This window comes from Xylocopa sonorina, chromosome 9, assembly GCF_050948175.1.
Source record: "Xylocopa sonorina isolate GNS202 chromosome 9, iyXylSono1_principal, whole genome shotgun sequence".
Taxonomy (NCBI): Eukaryota; Metazoa; Arthropoda; class Insecta; order Hymenoptera; family Apidae; genus Xylocopa; species Xylocopa sonorina.
In genome coordinates, this window is record NC_135201.1 from 7,182,881 (window position 1) to 7,207,177 (window position 24,297).

Consider the following 24,297-nt stretch of genomic DNA (forward strand, 5'->3'; position numbering starts at 1 on the left):
CCCTTCTGCTTTTTTTCACATCGCTACCTCAACACTTGCCAACATTCTCGCGCAACATTTTTGTCGGATTAAATTAACTTCCGTTTCTCGCTCTAGTGCAACGAACGATTCAGCAACAAATCGGGGATTAGTCAGCGAGACTTTATTCCCATTTAATGGTAACTAATCCCAGGTTATAAATTTCGTTTTAGAGCGCAAGCCAAGTGGTTTTTTCAGCCGGAAGACGTCACGTTTTTATGAACTTAAACTCCGCTGGGGGGAATTAAATTTTCAGGGAAATACCGAAACTGCGTAAAGCGGAACGTTCTGGACCGTGTATATAACGCGAACTTAAAGAGAGTAATATCTCCGGACAAAACAGAGGAGGGGGGACGAGCTAAATTTCATTTCCCTTAAGAGGCGTATTTACTATTTTCTAATCCGACCGTGAAGTTTCCCCCTGGCTCGCTCGCGTTTAAACGCTGATTTATGAAAAACCCCGTTCAAATATTTCTCCGACCATCGGAACGGACGCGGAACGTACGTCGCGGCCGATCGAACGACCGTAAAAAGGGGGGTGCTGCGGGAAATCAGACGCACCGCGTTAAAGGAATTACGATACGCGCACGCAAATTGAAGCGTGGAAAAAAAAAGAAAAAAATTCTCGCCGCGACGTTACGCGCGATCGATGGATCGCAGCCATGGTAACCGCGATACCGATGGGCAAAACAAGGAAAATCGCGTGGAAAATAGAAAACCGCTTATCAATTTCCGATTGCCCCTCGTCTCATTAAACGCGCGAGCGTTAAACCCGCCGAAGCGAGACCCTAGTTTTTATTACCCTGCGACTACTCCGCGTTCGAACAAGTTCCTCCACCGACGGACGAACATTTTTTCCCTCGCCCGTTGTAAGTTTAACTCGAAAAATAAAAGCGTACACGTCGGGGTCCCCCTGATGAGGCCAAGTCGTGTAAATAGACCGAGAGATCATCCGCAACGATAGAGCGTGCTGCACGTGCATTACCGCGGTATTACGAAGAAACGATCGAGCCACGATTAAACATGCTTCAACTTCCGAGCCGCGAGTCTCGACAGCCGACGATGCGAAACCACGTTCGAGGAACCAGAATTCTAAACCAGAATGTCGAGCATTTTTAATTCGTGCTCGTGTAGTTAACCACCTTAACGATCGCGAGTGTAGGTCACGACATACGTCCGCGCGTATACGCACGACATTTGCATGTCGAGCATGAAAAAATGCGATCTGTTTTACACGCAACACTTCTCTCGAACAAAATCGCTACCCTACAGAAACATTCGAAGGAAAGAAGTACCTTCTTCGTGGAGCAGCTCGCACGAAACTTAATCGAAAGGGTCCCCCCCGCGCCTACAGCAGAATAGGTATCGAAAATCCCGCAAGGGTTGGTGGTTGGACAAAGGGTGGTGGGGAAGGGCCAACTCGTGCCGGCCGTTCCGGTAACCAACTTAACCGGAAACTTCGAATCAAAGGCAAACACGAGGGAAAGTGCCCGCGGGGTTCGACTCGCCGCGCGCTGGTTCATCGTGGAACTCGATTTACTACCCACCACCACCAGCAGCGTGCCGCTTTCGTACGGCGCGCCGCCACCAAAGGCATCATCCTCCGGCTGGATGCTCCGTGTGCCTCTCTGCACGCGCCGTTACCCTCTCCTCTGATCCGCCCCCTCTATTGTCGTTCTGCAACAATGCGACTGTCTGTTCCGCGTGTAATTGGAAAGCTTTGGCCTCGCCTAGCTAGGCGAGCAAGCGATAATAACCGGAGTTCGCCGGCTGATCGAGTTACTTGCGAATTGTCTTGAACGCGGACGGATATCGCGCGGAGGAATCGCGGCTGGAACCGCGAGAGAATCGCGAGGATCACTCGATTACGAGTATGCGCCGCGGAGCGAACGATTTCGCGAGTGATTCTGCGGTACGTTTGCGTCTGACGATTATCAGCAATAATTTCGATCTTGCTGATCGAAATTTCTTCTACGAAATTGAAGAGAAAAATCGTATGAAAATTTCAGGAGTCTTTCTAAAAGAAATTTTGCGATAATGTAGCTAAGAATGTGATTAGTTATTTCTAAACGTGTAACAGGCTCGCGAAATTCCACGCGCATCGTGTATTCTCACCCCCCTCTAGGTTTGTTTATAGCAGAGGGTGGGATTAAAATAGTGCATCGATGCACCAGGCTCGAACACGTCGGGCCAGATGAAGAGATTTAGCCGTTGCGCAAATTACACACGCATTAGTGGCGGAAATATAGCGAGCGTCCGCGCGTGGACTATGATAAACGCGTGGCCGCGCGTGTATCGCCGGTGCTGGTGCTCTTTGTGCAAAGGAGCGGGTAACCGGATTCGATTTCGAGTGCCAATCAGAGCGTTTAGAATGGGAAGGGGCGAAACGTTGTTGTTCAACTTGACTGGTCTGTAAGTGAGTTACCTTCCGTTGCGTCTGTGATTTCCTTCTCCGCCCCTAATCATCGATACCAATCAGGGGGTTGTTGGTGTTTCTGACGAAAGATCGAGGACGTTTCTTTGAATCTGTTGCTTTTTTTTCGAAACTTTCGACGGTTCTCGAGGTGATCGCAGCACCCCTGGCAATTTAAGGGTGGCTTCGTCGTTCAGACACGGTCGAGTGGTCGATCATCGAGGCGGATCGGTGATTCGATTGTTTCTAGCGTTGCCCAACCGGCCATCCGCGTCGCGCGGGTCGAGCGACTCGCTGGCGCGGCACAAACCCTAATTCCTTGCCGCGGATCAAACGCGTTTTCGCTTCGATTTGATCGTGGCTGCGGTCAAATGGAGCCTGAAGCACGATTTCGTCGCGTACCGATCACTTTCTAACTGGAATTCCAGGCTGGTCGATCCGCTCGAGAATTCTGGAGCGAGTTTCGCGGTACGAATTATGCGAGAAATCAGGGTGATCGCAACCTCGCTGTTAGGCGATTATAACGCGAAACGATTTTCGTTTATCCGCAATTTTGAGAATTTCCTGCGATAATTGAACGAATTCTTGTTTCGAGTGATTCTAATTGAAGTAATTATTCGAGAGACGTATAACAGCGCGAACGATTAATTTATGATCGTTAATAATGCGATTGTTAATTTACTTGGAATCTGGAAAATAGTTCTTGTTTTAAATGTATGATCACAATTGAGCATTCTGCTAATTATCTGCTGAATTTGTCGCCTATAATTACCGTTTTAATTGCTACTACCGAACTCGTGATTATTATCGGTATGATTCGTAATTTACCGTGGACATTTGACGTTTAGCTAACGTTCCAGTTAATTGAAACTTTAAGTGATTCGAATCCGAGTAGTGTATCCGGTAAATTTGGCCGAGTCGATCGATCTCCAGCCTAATTACTTCTCCGACTGGCCCTATTTAATTTGTGATTATTACTAATTGATAATTTTCGCGGGGTAACACAATGCATCTCTCGTCTGATTACCATTCTAGTCCAACGTCATTAGTGATTACAATGAATTCGAAATTACCAATTATTAATATATCCCGCTTAATTATCATTTTAAGTAGACACCCCCCCCCCCCTCCCTGATTTATATTAGATCAACACTGGCACGCCTCGTCTGCGCTCACCTGATTTTTGCCTTTGAGAACGAGGACGTTTGTGACGCGGCCGAAGGGGACACCAAGATGGATAATTTCACCCTCCGATACTTCGTTGGGGATGTTTCTGATGTGGATAACCCTCGAAAGTTTGCCGTTGTGGCTCTTGTCGAGTTTAACCTGCAAATAAAAATGTCCATCGTTAGCTACATGCACCACATATTTACACAAACACACTATAGCAGTCTCGACTCATCGAAATTACAATCTTAAAAACAAAAATCAATCTTATAATAAAAATATGTTCGCATGAGAAAATGTTTCCTCGTATAACAAAAATAATCGTGCGAATAATAACTTTTAGAATGATTCATTTAAACAACGTTTAACTCTCTCTCTCTCCCTCTCTCCACGAAACGCAACCCCCTGCGACGAGCGTAACATAAAACTGTTGCACTCGTCCGGCACAAAACATTCCCTCGCACCAAATCAAATTGCACTCGTTTCTTGGTAGCGAGCTTTTAAAATTCCATTAGCCCTCGTTGAAAGGTGAGGGGTAGCACAACGCGCGAGTGCGGACCCACTTCCGGTCGGCTCGTTCGCCAACCTTCGCAGCCCTTACGTGTATGCGAGCAACGGAAACTTTTTCGCCGGTTTTCGCGCGCATTTAAATCGAAAGCCAGCCGCGGGCGGAATTTTCAATCACGGCTCAATCTAGTCAAGTCTCTCTGCCGCCTCGTTCTTGCGCCTCCGCGTCTTCTTCGCGTCGCACCAACCCCTCCGTCAACTCTCGCCCCTTGCTTTGGAGCCGAGCTCGGGTTTAACCGATCGGAAAACGCGTTTCTTATCGAGTTAAGGAAGACAGATACTTCTGCACGCTCTGTAATCCCTTTCTCGGGTCTCTTGCTAGCAGTTCTGGCTGCGAAGAAATAGGCGGGACAGTGGTGGAGTTTTCGTGGTTGTTTCTAGCCTGTGTCAATTATCCTCTTCTGTTTGAAGAGTATCGCATTTTTCTTTTCCATTTTATGGAAGCTCAATAAGTAATCCCAAATTTTATTTTCTCTTTCATGAAACCCTGCGGTACCACGGTTTTTGGGAAAAGCGATCATGGAATTGGAAAATTTCTGCGAATAAAAATACCCAGTTTGATGTGTTTTAGACAGAGAAGACTATAATAAGAGTTGTATTGTTACGTTCAGAGTTCATCGCGCTGAAATAAAAAATGCATGCAACGAACCGAAAAAAAGAAGAAAGGGAAAATAATGCACGTCTTGTCTGGATGTTACGCGCGGGATTAAAGAGGAATATCGAATGCAAATACGCACCGATAACGGTGGCAGTACACGAGTAATCGTAGCTACCAAGAAATAATGACAGGACGGATTAAATCTTGCTTTACTTTCGAGAGATTTCACATCGAGATTGCGCGACTTGAATGCGAAGTAATCGGCGACCCCCGCCCGCCGCGTATCTCTCATATAATGGCGTATTATATTCGTGTATTATTCGATAATCGAGCGAGCGCGTGTACAATGCATAATGAAGGCATCGTTTCGCATAATTCCATTGCACTAGACCTACACAAGATACGAGTCGTTACCTCTTAATTGCCGCATAATACGGTCCCTTACTTCGCCCCTCTATTTATACAATTCCATTATGCCCGTTCAATTGCATTTCACGATCGAGTGGATACGCACGAGAGACACTATCGATATCGAGCAATAAAATCGCAATACCATTAGAAATCGAATAAACAATTATTGTGCGTGGCAAAAGTAGAAAAATATTTCGTTTTAATAAACGGTCCTTTTCGATGAGGAAGCCACAGATCGCGTAGCGAGATACTCGGTTAAAAAATTGATCCTCCACAAGTGACAGTCGATAAATCATAGAAGGCATACATTTACGAACGACGCACGATCGAAATTTCCAGGTGTCTCTCCACTGTAGACGTCGATTTACCTGTCAGTCTCTGCTACGCGCAGAAATGGCACATCGAACATCGTTTCGCTATCATTTATCTTCTTCTCCATGTAGAACCGATGGTATCGTGGAAATTTGTCCACGAAGATTCCACCGCGTCCCTTTAACCATCGCGAAATTTCATCAAGTTACTAATCTAAATTGATGCTAATCTAAACTTTCTACCCGCGATCCTTCAGTTCTAATTCCACGTGAATTTAGCTTGGAAGAAGTAGGAAAACGTGACGGGAATTTTGGAAAAAATCATGGCTCGAATATTGGACGCGAGCAGTTCTGAGGAAGGGGCTACCAAGCGGGACACTCGAGATGTCGAGGGTGAAACGACGCGGCACGCGAGTGCCTGTCGATCGCAGGGAAGAAGAGGCTTAATTGGCCAGCGTTCCTCTCGCTCTTTCGCAAAGGCAGCTCAGCTTAGAACCGGGAGGAACGCTGTGAACAAGGTTCACCTCGAGGGTCGTACGAACGTTCTCCGCGGCGATCTCGAGGGCCTCTTTGTGGCGTCTGGACAGCTCGTACCTGTCCATCCAAGGTGTTCCCTCGAGCTTTGACTGCGCCCTTCGATTTCAACGATTCCTACAAATATTTTAAACGATCAGATATCAACCACGAACGAAGACTGAACGTATTTCCTCGTTAAATTTATATATTTCGCGGTTTCTGGTAGATAATGTTATTTATTATTAATTTATGGCGCTCGATTTCTATCGGACATCTTTATGACCGTGATCACATAAATTTTAACTTCAGGGGATGATAAAAATCCTACTCTTAACCCCCCCTCTTTCTCAACCCCCAGCCAGACTCTCGTTGAGAATACGTCTTCCCTCATCCGAGCCGATAATTGGACATAATGGAGGCAATTCACGGAAAATCGCTTGTAGGAAATGGGCACCGTGACCTCCTCCCACTGGCTGATAACGAGGGAGGATGCGCTCCGCCAACCGGAAGTCAACATTCCGATTCCGTTAGAAACAAGGGGGCCATTTTGTTCACCGTTTTCTCCGTGTCCCTCTGTCCCTCCCCGCGTCATTCATTCATCGATAGAATTTCACAAAATAATTTCTTCCTCGCACCCTTAACGTATCGACAAGCTTATGCATTAAGAAGATACCTTACGAAACACTTTGCTTGAAAAAGTTATTCTGAACGACAGCAATGCACGCGCACGTAAAAACCATAATGGATCGAGGTAACAGCGTGGATCTCGCGAGTGCGTAAGGATAAACAAGAATAGCAGAAACATTCCAAGGGAACTAAGAAGCAGCGTATAAGAAATGAAAAGTATCCAGTTACCATATTTCTCGAGATCGAAGGCACAACAACTACGTGGCGCGGGCTCGAGTCGAATACAAGCTGGTACCAGAGCGATCTACGCTATTTCTGCAGGAGGGATGCACCGCAATATGCAGCGGGGCAAACAAGTTCCAACGGCGGTGCACCGATTCCGTTGCCCAATAACAAAAATCAGCTGCCGCATTATTCGAAGGAGAACCAGCCGGGGACAGGGGATCCTCGTCGATATCGTCCTGTTTATCCTGTTCCTGTGCTGGCGTCGAGCCCCAACCCCCTTTGTCGTCCGCTCGATACAATTTTCGCTAACGCGATCGAAAATCTACCCTGCGTTCTACCCGACTGGCGCCACGTGGGAACTCTCTCCACCCTTTGCAGCGTTTCTACACCAATGGAAATACTTATTGCGTCACTGTTGCAATTTCTTTCAGTGGCGACGCGTGCTATTTTAAATATCTTCTACAGAGCACAATTGTACATTGAATATTGTATCGACAGTCAGATTGTTCTCGTAGATACTACTACTTTGTTAAACGCTGCGTAGCTCGAAAATAACACAGTTCAAGGATCAAAACAGACGTTGATACGTATTGCAGAGAAATTTCCTCGACACGCGGAACGAACATCTGTCGAAACTCCTGACCGCGTTGTGTTTATAGTTTTCGTCGCCTCTTACGTAGAACGACCGCGAACTGGACCGCAATGAATCGTCAACTTTCGTAAACTTTCGTAAGATCGAACTTTCGAGAAGACAAGACGAAAGCAAGCTGAAAATTTACACGCAAAATACAATTGTCGAATTCCACCTAAACTAATTTTATATACCACGCTTTGTATATGACGATTACACGCTTGGAATTAAACATTAACACGGAGATTGAAAGAGGCGATGATAATATTGATAAAACGCGCAATTTATCCAGTCGAGGACGCCATACTGCGAACGAATGAATGATCCATGGACTCGCATCGATCGATGAGGAACGCGAACCAACAGAGAAACGAGTAACGCGCACTGAACAGTAAACAGCGAACAGCAACGAGAAAACGAGGAATGGATTACTTACACGTACGGACAGAACGTCCAGCAAGAATCTGAACCTCTTCTTGTCATAGGTTTCGCTTTTCAGGTTGTAGCGCATGCCCATGGATCGTTCGAGCGTCGACACAGGTGAGAAAAGCACTGGTGTTCAATAAAAACACAGTGGGAACACTTCGCGATGAACGACCAGGCGATGGCGGTGGTTCTCGCGATCACTTTAAGCCACGACGCGGCTATGGAATCGCGACACATCCGAAATACGACGATAAATAAGACTGGACGCACGAAGAATGTGACGACAGCGTGACCGGTCGATGCCACGTTGACGCTCGCGCGTCTTCGCTGCGACTCGACTACCCTCGGTCGCGACAACCACTCTGCGTGTGGTGGGGACTTTATTACGTTTGTGTATCTACACACATACATATACACGTGTACACACGTATAGTTTTAACACGAATAATACACGGTTCGATTTTTCAAAAGTACTTCCAACAAATTTTGGCGATCTCTTTGCGTTGTATTTTTAATTTGAAAATTAATAAGATTTCAGAATGCTTTAATTGTATTGTGAAAATTGTCATATTGAAAATTGTAATTTAATGTAGTTAATAATTAGTAGCCTGTCGTACCATTCTTAATCGTTTTCTATTTACATGTAATTTTGTTCGTAATTATTGTGCTTTGATGTGCGCCCTTTTGTAAATAAGAAAAAGGGGATAATAAATCGCGAGATGAGAAGAGTGGAGAATGTTGTGCAAGTATTTTCTGGTAAATTATCGTAAAAACCAGCCCGAAAATGGTACTCGGGGCGAGGAAGCACGTGCCAGGATGCAACAGGCGACGCGATGCTCGCATCCCCATTAGAATTCCAAGTAGATTCCCGTCTCTTTTTCTCTGCCAACCCCCGCTGGAGTAACTTCCGCTCTTCAGACACGTTTCCAGCCCTGACCACAGACAGGAAACCCAGATTCCTTTCTCTGGAGACGGACCAGAGTGCGGATAAGCGAGGGTTGAGGCGTCTTTCCGCGACAGATGCATTAAAGTCCGTCTGTTGGGGGTGAGAAGACTGATGCTGATTGCAAAAGTACTCTTTTGATAGAATAGAAAATGTTCTTCTATACTCTGCAACTATTATTCCTGTTTCGCAGGGACGGCTCGAATTTCTAGGTTCACTTTGTAGAGAAGTTTACCAAATTATGTATACCTGCGACGAATTTTTTTACGTAAATTATAACAAAAAAAATATTCCCAACAGAGTGAAAAAGGGGAGGAAAAACCGTGGCGAAGTTGGACGAGTCGAACGTGAAGAGTCGAATGCAAAAGAGCGCTTTGGCGCTCAACCATCGCGCTCGATTTCACGTCGGATCGAATTAATTGCGCCTCGAACGGGGGTGGGGAAAGAGGCACGGGGTGAGCAACGATCCGAGCGACGAGGAGATTCGCGTGCAGGGGGTTGAAACGGGCGAAGAAAAATTGAGCGTGGCTCGTCCCTCGTTTTTCAATTATCCGCGGTAAAGGATATCGACGATTCTATAAATGAACACCGATCGTGGCGGGGACTGATGGACGAGGCTCGCAGGAAAAAAGCAAAGGATCCTGCTGTTCGTTTAATTGGTCGCCCCTTTCCCAGGGTGAACCGTCTGGAGACAGATGAGGAGCGAAAAAAAACTCTCGAGAATCTGTCTCAATCTGTGAAGATCGAGAAACGTTTCGTGTCTACGTTTTATTGTATCGAGCGATAGAAACGAGCATTTATTTCCACCCTTCTATGCGTGTTAAAATTTACCCTTAAATTCAATGTAGAGAGAAATATTAAAGGATCATTTTAATTTCTTTTTTTCTTCTGTTTTTGGCGGATCTGTCATTCAAGAATTACGCGTAGCAGCCAAACTTCCTGCTGGCAAACGCGCGCGTCCGTGTGCGTGCGTGTAAAAGCCAGCAGCCACCATTTTTCATCCCCCCCGACGCGTCCCCTTTAGCTCGAAGCTCGCGTTTCGATCCCGATGAATACACGCCAGCGGTGTATCGATTTCGATAGGTCACTTGTCCTTTTTATATATTTCCAACCCCCTCCTCGAGCCCAGCCACGCCAACCCTCAGTCCTCTCTCTGCGATCTCTGCACTCGGCTACATTTTCAATACCACCCTCGCCCGTGGAACCGCGACTGACTATCGACGATGTCAACGTTCGCTCGACGAGTTTACACGATCAGTCGCGTGCGGTAGAAAAGAAAAAAAAAGAAAAAAGTGGATCGCGAAAAGAGGGGCGAAACGAAAAGAAAATATCGAGGAATACGCGGTGGTTAATTAACGCTGAGGCAACCTGGTACCAACGAAGTTTCTGCAGAAACACTTTCGAGTTCCTTAATTAGATAGTAAGGATAACTTCGCCTCATCAGATAGACGCACATTTAATTTCTGTTGCTCTAGCGTCGACTCGAACAATGGAGGGGTTGTTTTTCCGGCTACACTTCCGAAAGCAATTGGTCCTCCTACAAACGCGGGATATATTTTTACCTGCTGTTTTTTTCGCTTTTCGAAACTGATATCGATACGTTTAGATTTTTTCTCGCTCGTTAGAGCGGCATTGTTAGCGTTCGCGCTGCGCGCGTAGCTCTAGATTCGCCCCGACACAGACGTTCCACGGTTTCCATTTTGTTCGCCCGGAATTCGTGGCTGGAAACGAACTCTTACGTGCAGCGATATTAAAAATCGCGCGGCGTGGATGAAAAACAAATTACAGTTTCATTGAAAAGCCATGGTGATTCGATTATGATTCCTTTTATTGGATTCCTCCGTTCGTTACGCGAGGGGGTGAACGGGTGCGTTTAACAGGTCCGATGAAACGCGGATACCTTTCGATAGCGAAGGAAAGAGGGCGAGAGAAAAGAAAGGAACGATAACGGTGGCCGACGTCGACAAATATTTTCCCGGATGCAGCTGCAGAAAAAAAATGCTTTCACCCTCGATGGCGTGACGGGGACACGCGTGGTAGTCGAAAACAACAAGCGGATGTCAACCACTGTGAAACGATGGTTTTTTCCTTGGCAAGAAATGGAAAAATACGGTCCTCCAAACATACCAGTGAAAGCATGCCACGGTAAACATTCGGCGTTAAAGTGGATTTTTTGTGGAATTCCAAGAGCAAAAAGTGTACAAATAACCGCACTGCATCGGTTGCGAAAAAGAAAAAAAAAAAAAATATCGCGACTACACTGATACCATTTCCAGCGCGATTTCGTTACTTCGCGATTAATTGTACCATTTCCAATTAAGGAAGATTGGTAAACGGACGAGAGAATTCATCGAACCTAAACGGGATACCAAAAATAGGGTTCGCAGAAATGGCAGGTTTTTCGGATGGTCGGAATTCGAGCCGCGCGTACGAGGCTAACTTCCGTCACTGTCAAATCTTTTGACGCGTGCTTATCAGCCGTGGATTTCCGCGTCAAACGTACAGACGGATTTCGTGCGCGCCGCTTCGACGTCGGGAATCGTCCATTTCGACGGGAAACCCGGGGCCGTTTCCAGCCGGAGGGCCACTTGAAAAATTCCAAAGCGGCGCCATGGAAACGCGGTTAAGGAACGATTGAAATGTACAAATTCGGGCTGGCGAAAAAATGCCTCGATGGAACTGTTGGAAAAATCATGGCAGAGTATTTAAAGAAAAAAAAATTCCCTGCGCCCACCTTCCTTCGACGAGGGAAAAATGTATCGTCGACTTTAGCGAAACTTTAGCGATTCGCAAATAATTTTTTGTCTACGACTTGAAAGGGCGATGGTAAAAATTGCGAGATATTTAGGAAAGGGAAACGTCGAGGGGAGTTAATAATTCTTTTTTTGTTTCTTTTGGAAATACAGCGAGTGAGCGAAGAGCAAGTTCGACGAGGATGGATTTTCTTTCGCTTCGAAAACGGAGACTGCGCTTAGCGCCGGATCCTGCAACGCGAAATCTAATTCTCGATTTCACTTCGCGATTCCATCAAGGATGAATGGACATTATTATTTCTCGGGCACGTACGCCAGAGTGGCCGTTCTCTGTCGTTTCACCGGCGCACGTATATTCGATCAAATTGCCAGCGAGCAACAACAATGAACGGATACGCGAAACGCGCGGGGGTTGTTCCGTTCGACGGGCCGGCAGCCGTGTCTCTCGTTTTTCGTTTTCGCCCCATTGTTTTCGCAAAACAGAGGGCAAACGTCAAAATGTGGAAACAATTCGCCGGCTAATAGGAACAATCGGAACAATGCAGCGCCGTTAAACTTTATTTACCACGGTGAACGTGGGAATAAAAAGCGGAGAACGGAGAACGTTTGACGGTCCATTTTTGAGAGAAGGAGGAGGAGGAGGTTGTGGTGGTGGAGGAGGGATATGATGGTGGTGAAAAAGAAAAAAAGGAAAGAGTCACGGTGAGCCTGCAATTCTCGCAATTCGCGCTCGGAAAGGTATTATGATTAATGTTTGAATTAACATCAAAGAACATCCGCGCTTCCTGGCGCAAAAGGATTCCTCTGTTGAATCGGAAATTCAATTACTTTTTACAATTAATTTTTGTCGGCTTTCATCGTTTGTAACTTGGCGCAAACGGGATTCTGAATACTGCTTTAAACAGCTCGAGGATATTTTATTGGAAAATTGTAAAAATTTAATTTTAACTCGCACGAAATACTAAAAATCTGTACAACGTTGGAAATAGATTTCTGTTGGACGTCATTCCCTATCAAAGTTCATTCAGAATGGTGCCATCCTCGACGAAACAGCGTCCTGATCAACCCTCGATTACCCAAAAACGCATGAATATACCGAGAAATCAACGCATCGTGATATCCAACCGTCTTTCGCTCAAAGGGTGGGCCATTCAGCAGTCGAATCTATAATCAAACGTGCTCTGATTGTCGGCTGCGTCCCCAATAAATTCCTCTGACGACGAAAGGGCGGCAATAGGCGAAGTTGACAGGGCGAGGGGTTAATAAATTGGCCGACGGGACGATAAAGGGTCTTGCCAGTTTTATGGAACGGGTGTAGAATCGTAGGATGGACGGCAGGCTTCGAAATACCGGTTATTGATGAACGGTGCCACCCCCGCGTGTCCAGCGGCGTCTGCACCCCGCGATACAATGGCGTACGCTTCGTTCATAACGCGCCTGGACGCGGTGCTGCACCCCCACGCATGATTAATCGCGGCCCCTGTTATCTGCCGCGGACGACAGCCGCCTAGAAAACGGAGAAAAACGAAGGGGTGGAACTGAAATTTGCTTGGCAATCCTTTACCGTTGCTCGATGCTGTTTCTTCGATTTCAACCCTCTTTCTCTTCGCGTGATTCGCTCGAGAAGAATGGATTGGAAATTCCATCGCCTCTGCTAGGACGCGCAAGGGAAAAATTACGTTCTCATTGCTTTTGGATTTCTCTGAGACCAGTGATAGACTGACAATCGATCGAATCGTGAAATTCAACGTTCAAATCTACCCAGCGACCAAAGTCAAAGTCATTTATCAAAATACAAACCGTTCCGCTGAAAAAACCCGCTTTCAAGCAAGTAATCCCAAGAATTCCTCGGCCACCCCTCTCCTGGCGTCCCTCGATAGCAACAGAAAGGAAGAGGATCTCGATAGCGCCACGATCGACCTGTTCCATTCAGCTAGTCGTGTTCCTAACGAACGAGAACGGGTATAATCGAGTCGATGACGCGCCGCGGAGGCCCTCCGGAGTGACGTCCATAAATCACGGGGCGGTGTGTAACTGCGAGGGGGAAAAGTAACCCCCGCGTGCGAGACGGAACGAATCGAAAACGATCCCCGATAGCGATCAATCAAATTGATATTTATTCTGGCTGTTTAATACGTTTAATATGACTTCCATCGACCGCCGGCAAATACGCGAACCGTCGTGATTATTTTCAGCTACCCCGCGCGGTAGCCGGGGGGGTTGAAATATGGGCGCCACGACTGGCGTCACCGTTCGTACGGTAATCGCCAGCAGATTCCCCTTTATTGTGAGTCGAGCGAATATTTTGAGGATTCGAGTCGCTCTCCAACCTTGGATCCCGCTACGAGGATTAACTTTTCAATTCTATTCATTCATTTCCCTTGTTTGGAAAAATATGTTACACACTTTATTCCCTCCCTGTCTTCTAGTGAAAATATATCTCGTCCCGTCAGGGATGATTTACATTTTTTCTGAAACACTCTGTGTGCGTGTCTCTCAAGAGTATGATAATTAATTGATTTTTGATATTCTGAAAAATCCTGCTGTAAGTACAAGGTAATTATTAAAGTTCTAATTATTCTCTGATCGATGTCTCATCGGGTAATACGATTATCAGCTTCCACCTTCGAATTTCCATTCCAAACAGCCGAGTAGAAAGCAAGCCCCCGAGCAGGAACCGCGGCAAACGATCGTCCGCCAGTTCGCGACAATTCGACCCGGTATTTGCCAGCTCGAGGAGGCGGTCGAACAAATTAGAAACCGTAACTCGAACGGCACGTAACGGCGGCAGAGGCGGACGGGGGTGAAAGAGAGAGGGCTGGGAGAGACGCGGTGGGTTCGAGAGCGCGAAAAGCACCCCCGGGGGTGCAGTTGCCGGTCGCACGGTTAATATAGGGCTATATTTGCCAGCGAATCCAAACATATGTAACGGAAACTTTCGCCCGTTCGGCGATTCGAAACATACGCCCACGCGCGCGCGGGAGGAGTTTCACGAAACTCGATCTGAAATTCGAGCGGAACCCGCGCACCACCCCTACGGGCTCGCGCAAATATTTCACCCCTGTCGGCGATACGTTTGACGCTAAGAATCAGACGGCGCTGAACTGGCGTTCAGCGCGATGTTTTTTACGAATTATCGAAACGCGACCTACAAAATTTACTTCATTTCCACCCTCTGCTGTTAGAGTACTCAATAATTAATCGTGCACTCGTATATTTTTTTATTTCAACACCTAGAAGCATTTTACAAAAGCTTTTTCATCAAGTCTGATCACTCTTCACGTGTTACTTCAACAACAGACGGTACTAAAATTTAGATTAATCTTATTTTCTTATTGGAGACGTAAAGTTTCCCTGTTTCTATGGCGTGGATAAGAAAAAGGGTTACCCCGTCAACGTTATCCATAATTTACAACCATTTTTCCACGAAGATACGTCACCCTCCACGGAACATCATCCCGTAGAGCCCTCCTTCGGTTTGATTCTTGATTACCCGGGGGAAGAAATCCAGTGGGGACGTTAAGCACGCGCCACGGGGTCAGGGTGCGATAAATCACGCCGGATGCGAGCTTAGGGTGACGCTCGGGCACGGTACAAAGTAGCACCAGACAGGTAACACGATTCCCATTCAGATCTCCAGTTGGCTGCGAGCCAGAACTCCCGACTTCCCCACCGCTTTCCCTTTCACCGTGTTTCTTATGATCCGACCGAGCAACTCACCCCGTTTCCCTCGCCTTTTCTTGTCATTACAGAAAATACTGGCGCAGATTCTGCCAATAAATTGACGAGAGTATGGAACGATCGAGTGGAGAAATTTGTTTTACTGTAAATTAATAAAAAAAAATCGTTCGAATAGATTTTTAGAGTCTTTTTTAAGTAATCGAGTTTCGTTTGCTGCAGAGTAGACAATAGTGTAACTTGAGAGTCGAGGCTGACTTTTACATGGAACAACTTTTAGAATAATACGCGTATCAAAAGTTACTGCAAACTATGATTGATCTGTACTACTAGCTGCCGGGACGGGCTGCAAGTGAAAACAGATCGTCCGCTGTCAGACGCATTTTACAATCAATACCACGTCAGCGTAACGTCTGTAATTCCAGCTGGTGTACACGGCCCGTTTCGAATTGTTCGCTTCGACGGAAAATACAGTAAACCGTACCTTGCGAATATCACTCGCAACGTTTCAAAAAAAAAGAGTCTACAAATTATTTTTCAATCTCTCAGAAATTGTTCAGATTAAATACATTCGAGAGACACCTTCAGCGAGTCCCTGGCAAGAATTCGACGAAAGAATTCGCTTAAACAGAGGTGAAAATTCCTCGTCGCAAAGTTATTCCAACGAGAACGCTTGAAAAATGCGGCTGCGTTCATAAGTCACTTGCCAACTATATTTACAACGATTCGCGTCAACTAATAATAGAGGATATCATTCTCGTTATCGCTCCAGCATTTTTTTCCCTAAAAAAAGAGGGTTTGTCCAAAAACGAAAGGGGAAAAAATGGAGAAAGAGAGAGAAGGTAAGGGCAGAGGAATTCTGGGCGGTGATTAAGATTTAAACGGTGGGTGCTTCGAAACCGAAACGCGGAGGCGGGACCGCGGACGATAAAAAGATATTGGCGGTCGTAAAGACGCGGGAGCGGGGCCGTAAAAAAATTGGACGCCCGCGTATAAAAGCGCGGAAACTTCCTAATGGGCGCTGGCGTAAAAATAAGGGAAACGGTTCCGCGTTAAACAGCCCCGGCCGGGATAAATAACCCGGTGCAACGGTCGAAAGTTCGCGGATCCCTTTAATATTCCCTCCACCTTCGAGACGACGCGGGACGGTTCGCCCAGGCGTTGTAAAGATATCCACCCCCTTCGATCCCATGAATCACTCGTTCGACTCTATCGTTTCGCCTCTTCTCGTTTCTACGGTTGTTGCTCCGTGGCGAACGTTTCTCTTTCCCTTTTTTTTTTGTTAGTTCTTTTAAAGAATTCTTTGTGCTTGGTTTCATTTGGTTTAAGTCGAAGAATCGAGGGCTACTTTACGCGAGTGTGTAATTCGAGATGCACGAATATGAATTTTGGATTATTTTGCGATTAAAAAGAGAATAGTTTATCAGGCCCATCGCGAAATTAAAACGCGATACACTAAATTCCAACCAGTGTACCAGGCCGTTAATTACAAAAGACGCGACTTCCAATCCACTTAGCTTCCATCCAATCTCCGAAACAACCTCGCAGACCAGCCCTCCACCGCAACAATCGGATCGGACTCGAGAAAAGTACCTTTAACACGATGAATCGGGAAAAGGAAGCGCTGAGGGGGATGGTATCGGGGGTAAGGAACGCGTTCAACTCGAAAACCGGACGGTTACTCGAACGTGGGAGGGAAATTAGCGGAATGCTATGAGATGCTTCACTGTCCGGGCCCAGCGCGCGGATAACGAAGCGAAATTAGCAAGGGAGAAATACCTCAGCCGTCCGGTTCCACGCGAAAGAACCGGAATTAGACAAACGCCGCTCGCGCCTTTTCTTACAGGAAGCCAGCGAGTGGGGGTAGATTCCTCCCTCGACGAGTATAAAATGAACATTTCCGACTGTCAGATTTAAAAAGGGACCGCTCGAGGTATTGATTATCAGTAATAAATACTTGCACGGCGACCTACTTTTTCCAAACCATGTATTCCTCGACCGTTCCCCTCTCGCGAAATTGAACAAGAACCGGCGAGAGTAACAATTTTCGATATTCACGGCTGGCGATTTTCAATATTCCCGTTGCGCCTCTCTGGATAACTACTATTTCCACGCGTGGATATCATTACCTAACAAACGCTTTTCGCTGTCGATCACCGGGTAACGGTTAACAATTATCGCGGGACCGGTGGATTTGATCGAAATCGGAAACTGGTCCGAGAAAAATTGAAAATAAAATTCCGCGGTATTCGATGTTTCGATTTAATGGGAAAGGGGAAGAAGAAAAAAAGAGGGGAGAATTGAATATGAAATTCGGCAAATCTGGTTGCAGGCAACGAAGAATAATTGTTTGCTGATAGTCGTATCGGGGAGCTTATTAACGATCGTTTAATTGCCGGCTGCGATAATTATATCCAGCCAGCGTCGATTAAATTCGTTTAAAGGTGTGCGTATCGCTCGGTTGTTGCCGGTGATCGATCGGAATTCGACGGGGAATGTTTGTGTAAACGCAAAAAGGAGCCGGGTAATTACGTTTGTTATCAGCTCGCCGTGGAAAGTTCAACACCGTTCGGGAAATTACAGGTACTAATGAACGCATAATGGATGCAGGATATGAAGACTTTGTCCGCGTTTTATCGCCGCTAATTTCGGTTAATACGCATTTGGATTCGTTCCAATTTGCGCCAGCCACGTACACCCGCGGTGCGATTATTTTCAATGGAGAACAGCGATATCGAAAAATAAAAACTGAGAATCGTACCAACAAATGGATTTCTAATGGACTTGGAAATTGGAAAAAAAACATTTTTTCCATAACAGATACAATTTTCGAGCATCCCCTATTCGCTTGGAGCAGAGAAACCGATGGAAGAGTGGCGTGAAATTTATTTGCAGATAGCAGAGAAGAAAAGAAGAAAGAACACGAGCTAACGAATGGAAGAGCCCCAGTGCTGGGAGCAATTTATCTAAACGGTAGCTCCGCGAGGCTAGACGAAGCGGAAGCGGAGTTCATCCGGAATATTACTGGTCACCCAACGCCATTGAGCTTTGATTCTTTTGTGCGTGGCTCGCGCAGGACCTTTGACTCTTCCATAGACCCCGTCGAGAGACCAAACGGAGGACGAAGAAGACGAGTGGGCGTATTCGAGTCGTCGACGATCTACGGTGTTCTCAGAATAAAGGAGAAAGGGGACGCGATTCGTATTTCTTCTCTTGTCCACTTAAGCTGTGCTCGAATAAAAAAATCTATCGACCTGAAAAATTATTCTCCCTCGCTCTGCTTTGAAAATTATTCGACGTCGAAGAGCACACTTGCGTCTTGGAAAATTCTTCGTTCGAACAGCTTCCCATTCTCTCGTCCAAACGTCCAGTTAGTTCGACGATTCTACAGTCGATTGATGGGACGTGGAAATATCACGCGTCGCGAAATATCGTTGAGCAAGGAAAGCGAGCAGAGTCGAAATAGACGCGAGTTAAAAAGGCCAGCGGAATCAGGTTGCCGCCGAATTAAATGACATTCTGATGCACGGAAAATAGACGACCCGATGTCGCGCGGTTCCCTTAATAAAACTTATCAGAAATTGATTTATCATCCGCTCGTAGAAGGCGCCAGCCACGCTCCCAGCGCGTGCGAACGTCCGTTTCGAATTTCCTTGGGTTTTACTTGTCACAAACCTGGTGATAAATCTCTGAATCACCCACCATTGGTATCCCACCCAGCCATTTATAATATTTTTCTCAATACCTTCGCAAGACCTCGTTTGTACTTCGTTTTCTCGTTCTGTTGATAATTATTTTTCTATTATTCAAAAGGAAAATTGTAACTCGCTTAATTGAAAGAACGATCGTCTTCGTACATCGAGCAGGTTCAAAGGTAACAATTTTTGCCTTCTTCATCTCGAGTGTTTCGTGTTTCTTTCACGGCTCTGCCACGCGTGCAACTGTTTCCCCTGCCCGACGGCGGAATTTCATATCAGAAAATGCAGAGCGACGAGAGAAAGAGAGAGAGAGAGAGAGAGAGAGAGAGAGAGAGAGAGAGAGATCACCCACGGGGACTTCTGAAACCTGACCGAAGGTTCTGCTCGGCGTGTCTGACATATTTCACGCTGGAATGTTTCCGCGCGGATACACTGGAACGCACCCCACGATTTTCACGTGCCAAGTCGTCTCTGTCTCTCCTCTGGATCACTCGATTCCTCGTCTCCGCCCTCTTTTCTCATTCATTTCTACCTTCTAATTATTAAAAATCGGTCAGGCTTACTATAAACACTTTCTATTATCGATCGTTTCACAGAAAATCCAAGATCACGATACGATTACGTTTTAAATAGCAAGAGTTGCAAAGGTACTTGTTGAACAAAGCGAAAATGGTACGTTCTTGAGTCGAAAGTTAGTATAAAAATTGGTCAGGGTTATCGTAAACAATTTCTATTATCGATAGTTTCACAGAAAATTGAAAATCGCGATATGGTTACGCTTTAAATAGCAAGAGTTGCAAAAATACTTGTTGAATAAGGCGAAAATGGTACGTTCTCGAGTCGAAAGCTAATAAACTCGTTGCTGAGAACCACCCCTTATTTCTGTCGTCCTCGAGCGATAAGAAAATCGGTCGAACAATCGACCGTCGAAGTGGCGGAAGGTGATCGAGCTCCAGGGAGCAACGGTAGGATAAGGTTGCACTTTTTGAAATTAACTCGACTTCCTTCGTACACGGCGGAGGGAAACAGGCCCGTGAGCCGGGTACCTGGTTGGCTTCCGTCGGGCTTAATCGAGAAAATGGCTGAACCGTGGCGCCGTGAAAAGGGGGATATAGAAACGCGTGATCTCGCGAGATCGGAAGCCATTTACGGCCCCCTGATCGACTTAGAATCGTCGACTGCGTGTAATCTGCTTAGAAGATGCTATTCTCCGGTGTAATTATCGACGGGCCGACCGTATCGATCCTTTATCCGCCGGGAAATTGCGACTTACAGCCGGCTGGGCTTCGTCCAGCGAGCTAAACCGAACCCGCGTGCTCCATTATTTTTCTAATTTCAATTTTCATATCCAGCTATCCCTCGTCGCTATTCATTTCCCGCCAGCTTTTTAATTTCCATCGAAATCGCTTCCATCCGCGTCTTCAATTATCAACTGCAACTTCAGCGGTCGATTTTGCAAAGGTCTCGAAACATCTCATTAACAGCCGCTGTGCTTCAGACAAAAAAGAAAGAAGCTGAAGGAAACCTGGCAAGTGAACGACGTCCCAAAAGGCCAACCTTTTCCTCGACAGATAAGAGGCTACGAGAAAGGACGAGAAGAGAGAGAGAGAGAGGGTACCCTAAAAAAGAATAGAAAAAAATAACGTCCAGTAATTGACTCTAGGTCTAACACCTTTAACGAGACCTTAACGCGCACCCTTTCTTTGGGAGGACGCGGGTGAATCGGGGGTGCGTGAAAGCCAGGCGCCCTCCGCGCGAACGAGTGGCGCAACACGGTGACCATTTGTGGATAATGGGACGGAACGGGGCGGAAAATGGCACATCAAACAGAAACTGGGACAAAAGGAGCACCGTTGTCCACCTAATAAAGCAGAGTGGCCAAAGGCACTCACGATATTAGGGCGGGTTTTTATGGCGGCCCTTCTGCCTACCATCGGACCTTCTTTCATCGACGACTTCCGACTCGGAAGTTTCGCTTCTCGCGTCCCTTTAATTCGGATAATTAACCCTGTGCGAGCGCGCGCAGTTTCCCCAATCTATTTAATTTCTTCTATGTAATAACTACGAGGAATTCTTTAAAAAGCTGATCAAAAGGTTGCTTTTAAAGTAACAGTCTGCAGCCATCGAAACGTTGACAGTTGCTTGCTGCACATTGGTACATGATACGTCGTAATAATTCGCATCCAAAGGGAAACGCGAGTTACTCGGATTTAATACGCGCATTGTTCCCGGCCACTTTTAATCGGCACTTGTAATTCAATCCGCGCTGCCTCCATTTTTACTTTAAACCGTTTCCGCGATCCAGCTTCGAAACAGGGATTAAAATCAGCTCGAGCTTCGGATTCATTACAGGAATCCGCGTAGCTCGCGTAAATTTCCGCGAGATATTCGCCGGGGGGGTTGGAAATAGTTGCTGTCCGCGTTGCAAATTGCAAAATGCTTGGGAAAATTTAAACAAAAAATTGCAATTTCCGAAGCAATTCGTTCGTAGTTATTAACAATCGTTGCGATCAACCTTTCTGTCCGCGTTTCGTGTTTAGATTATGCACGGATATTGCCAGAATACGCGTCGAGCCTACAACGAAAGCCACCCCTCCGTGAAACCCGAAATGGCCCGCGAAACGGGACGAGCCAAGAGTCGCGAGGGCGAAAGGCAAGAATCGTAGCCCTCGAACCACCGTACGACTTACAACCCTCGCTACTTTTCACCCTCCTCCTTTTTTTCCAACCGCGTAGGCGAATGATTAACGAGGGTTGCAAGTTTCGATGCACCCGGCGCACGTGCATCATCCGCAGAGCTTACGAGCACACAGCTGCGTCTATCCGCCTAAACTTCCGACATTTTTTCGTCCCTCCTACGTCACGCGTGACTGACAATAATAAATATTCCACCACCCCCTGGCAATGGTTGTCGATATCGCAAAATTTCTCGTTCGTTCCTCTTTTCTCCCTTTCGCCCGTGGCCGCCGCGAGTGGAGGGCGCATTTTTTCACGGCAGTTTATGTGGCCTACCGGGACACACCAAAGGGAAACGCGAGACGTCCCGCGTGGAACGAAAATCGAAACCGTTACTATGAATCTTCGAACCGCGACGAGGTGTTTCTTTACATTTTTCGAGGTTGATTAAAGGTAAGAATGTCAGTAATTATTCTATTTATTCCTCGTTCGCTAATTGATTTGATAACCTACTTTTCTGATTAAAAATATTACTGTCAAAGGACTGAGAGCGATTCGTGGACGTTCCAAGAGCATGACCATTTTAATATTTTTATCCTTGCCCCTTCAGAACTCCATTAAGGGTGTAAGAAATAATTAATAGAGTTTTTCCACGGTGTGCCGGTGACCAACAGGTGTGCCCCATTAATTTTACTCGAGTCAAGGCAATTTGTTATCGCTGACGCGATGGGGAAGGGTGAATGATAAACTATTTGTTTAACTATGTCATTCGTACTATAAATACTCTAATTTTAGGTTATATTTTTGCGATAATTCTCGATGGACATGGGATGTAAAATAGCTGTCGTTGAAACTGGAATTGACTAGCAAACGATACGTTTGCAAACCTGTCATGGTCCGAAATTTTCCCAGGGGTGGTGAAAAATAGATATGATTTTTTTTTTTTTTTTTTGACAGAGACATAGAGCAATTGGTTAATCCAGTCGGTAGTATTTTCAGCATGGAACGGTACAAATTTCGAAACGTGTTTTTAGATGACGAAGAGATCCTGTTTTACACGAGCGAATATCTTTTAATTAAATTGAGATAAAGCTGGTACACGACGAACGAAACGATCATTAATCTTCTCTGATTATTATCGCTCGTCTTCGCGAATGCTTCAAGAATATTCCAATTGGAATCCTCAAATAGATTCTTGCTTCCTATACGCGTTTACATTCTATTAAACGTGGCGATTATATTTAAGAAAAATACGCCATTTATTCGCTGTGCAAATAGCTTTGATTCGCGTTCGACTGTTGGCAAACAAAAAATTCGCGAGCCGAACGAGAACACGCCAAGAACAATTTTCGCGATGGAAAAACGACCCGTCCGCTTTGACGAATTTTTTCGTCCCTTTGATAAATTTTTCCGTCGATCGTAGGAGATCGAGTGGGTCAGAGGACCTGGCCCCAGCTCCACTCGGGTGTCAAATGTACACGGCGCGTCCAAATTTCCGTCAGACATAGGCTTCCGGTTCCCGTCGCTTACAACGCCGTGGGTGGAAACAGGGAAAGGGCAAAGACTGGTCCGTGGAAAATAATAGGGTTGACGCGTGGACTTGATTTTAGGGGCGACATTTTCGCTGCCTTCTGTCATCGCGAAACAATTCCCAAATAAAAATGGAACGATCTTAAACTTCAAGAATTTAAACCTAACCTCAGAACTTTCGCCACAAAAACCAAAGTAGAACGAAAAGAATTCTCAAAAGATTTCAATGTTGGTAAAAAATTAATTTCGCGATGTCGAGACGCTTTTCGCGCGCAGAAACGTATGAGCAAACTCACCTTCTTGGCGTCATTGTTGTTGTCGGCCGCGTGATGTGGTTGTGGACTCATTGCAGCACCATTGCTGACTGCTCCGCTTTGCGACAGAAGCTCGTCGCTACCCCTCTGCAACAGGACGAGAAAAAGAATTCAGTACGTCTGCCAGTGCCGCGGGCGGATGGGAATTAACATGGAAACTGAAGTACAAACGAATTAATCCGTTTACGTAGGAACCGGCCGCGTTTCCGTGCGTCTATACACGCGAAATGCAGAAACGACCGCGCCACGCTCAATCGATTTACCGACGCTCTAACAGGATCAGACGCGGGATCGCGAGGTCTAATTCCTCGGGAGCAGATCCCTCAAAGGGAGCCACGGCGATAAACAGGATCCGCGGGCTCGATCGTTGGTTCGCGAGATCCGATCGTGGGACGCGCAGGCGACGTAGACGACGCTCGTGGCGTCTGCACGTCGTTTGGAAATATGACGACCTTTCACCAGGGCAAAATACGATCGCTGAGAGATAATTCATAAGCTTTCGAGGGGCGGCGGTGGATGCCAGTCATCCGCTCGGGAGACAGAATGCCAGATCAAAGAGTCCCGCGGGATCGCGCCGCGAGTTTCTAAGAAAAGACGCGAATCTCCGTGAAAGGGGACCCCTTTGACGAATATTTATGGAAATCCCTTAGCTGGGTCTTTAGTCGATAAGGTGCTCCCCAGGTTCGGTTCTTTGGAGGCTTGTTTCGCGACAGCGGTTGCGCGAGGGGTTGATTCGCGCTTCGAGGACGATACCATCGGTTTGGTAGTTTTTTCTTTCCCCAGTTCAATGCCACT

General features: G+C 46.3%; 1 protein-coding gene across 16 annotated transcripts in view; it reads right to left on the reverse strand.

Annotated features, from left to right (window-relative positions):
* Positions 1-24,297, reverse strand: part of Heph (polypyrimidine tract-binding protein 1 heph) — a 294,035-nt gene that overhangs the window by 59,758 nt on the left and 209,980 nt on the right. For all 16 annotated transcript variants that reach the window (XM_076901330.1, XM_076901329.1, XM_076901328.1 and 13 more), the window contains 2 exons: positions 23,485-23,589; positions 3,608-3,757 (listed from right to left, as the gene is read on the reverse strand). In XM_076901330.1, coding sequence (XP_076757445.1) covers positions 3,608-3,757; positions 23,485-23,589 — 255 coding nt within the window. The remainder of the gene's footprint in view (positions 1-3,607; positions 3,758-23,484; positions 23,590-24,297) is intronic.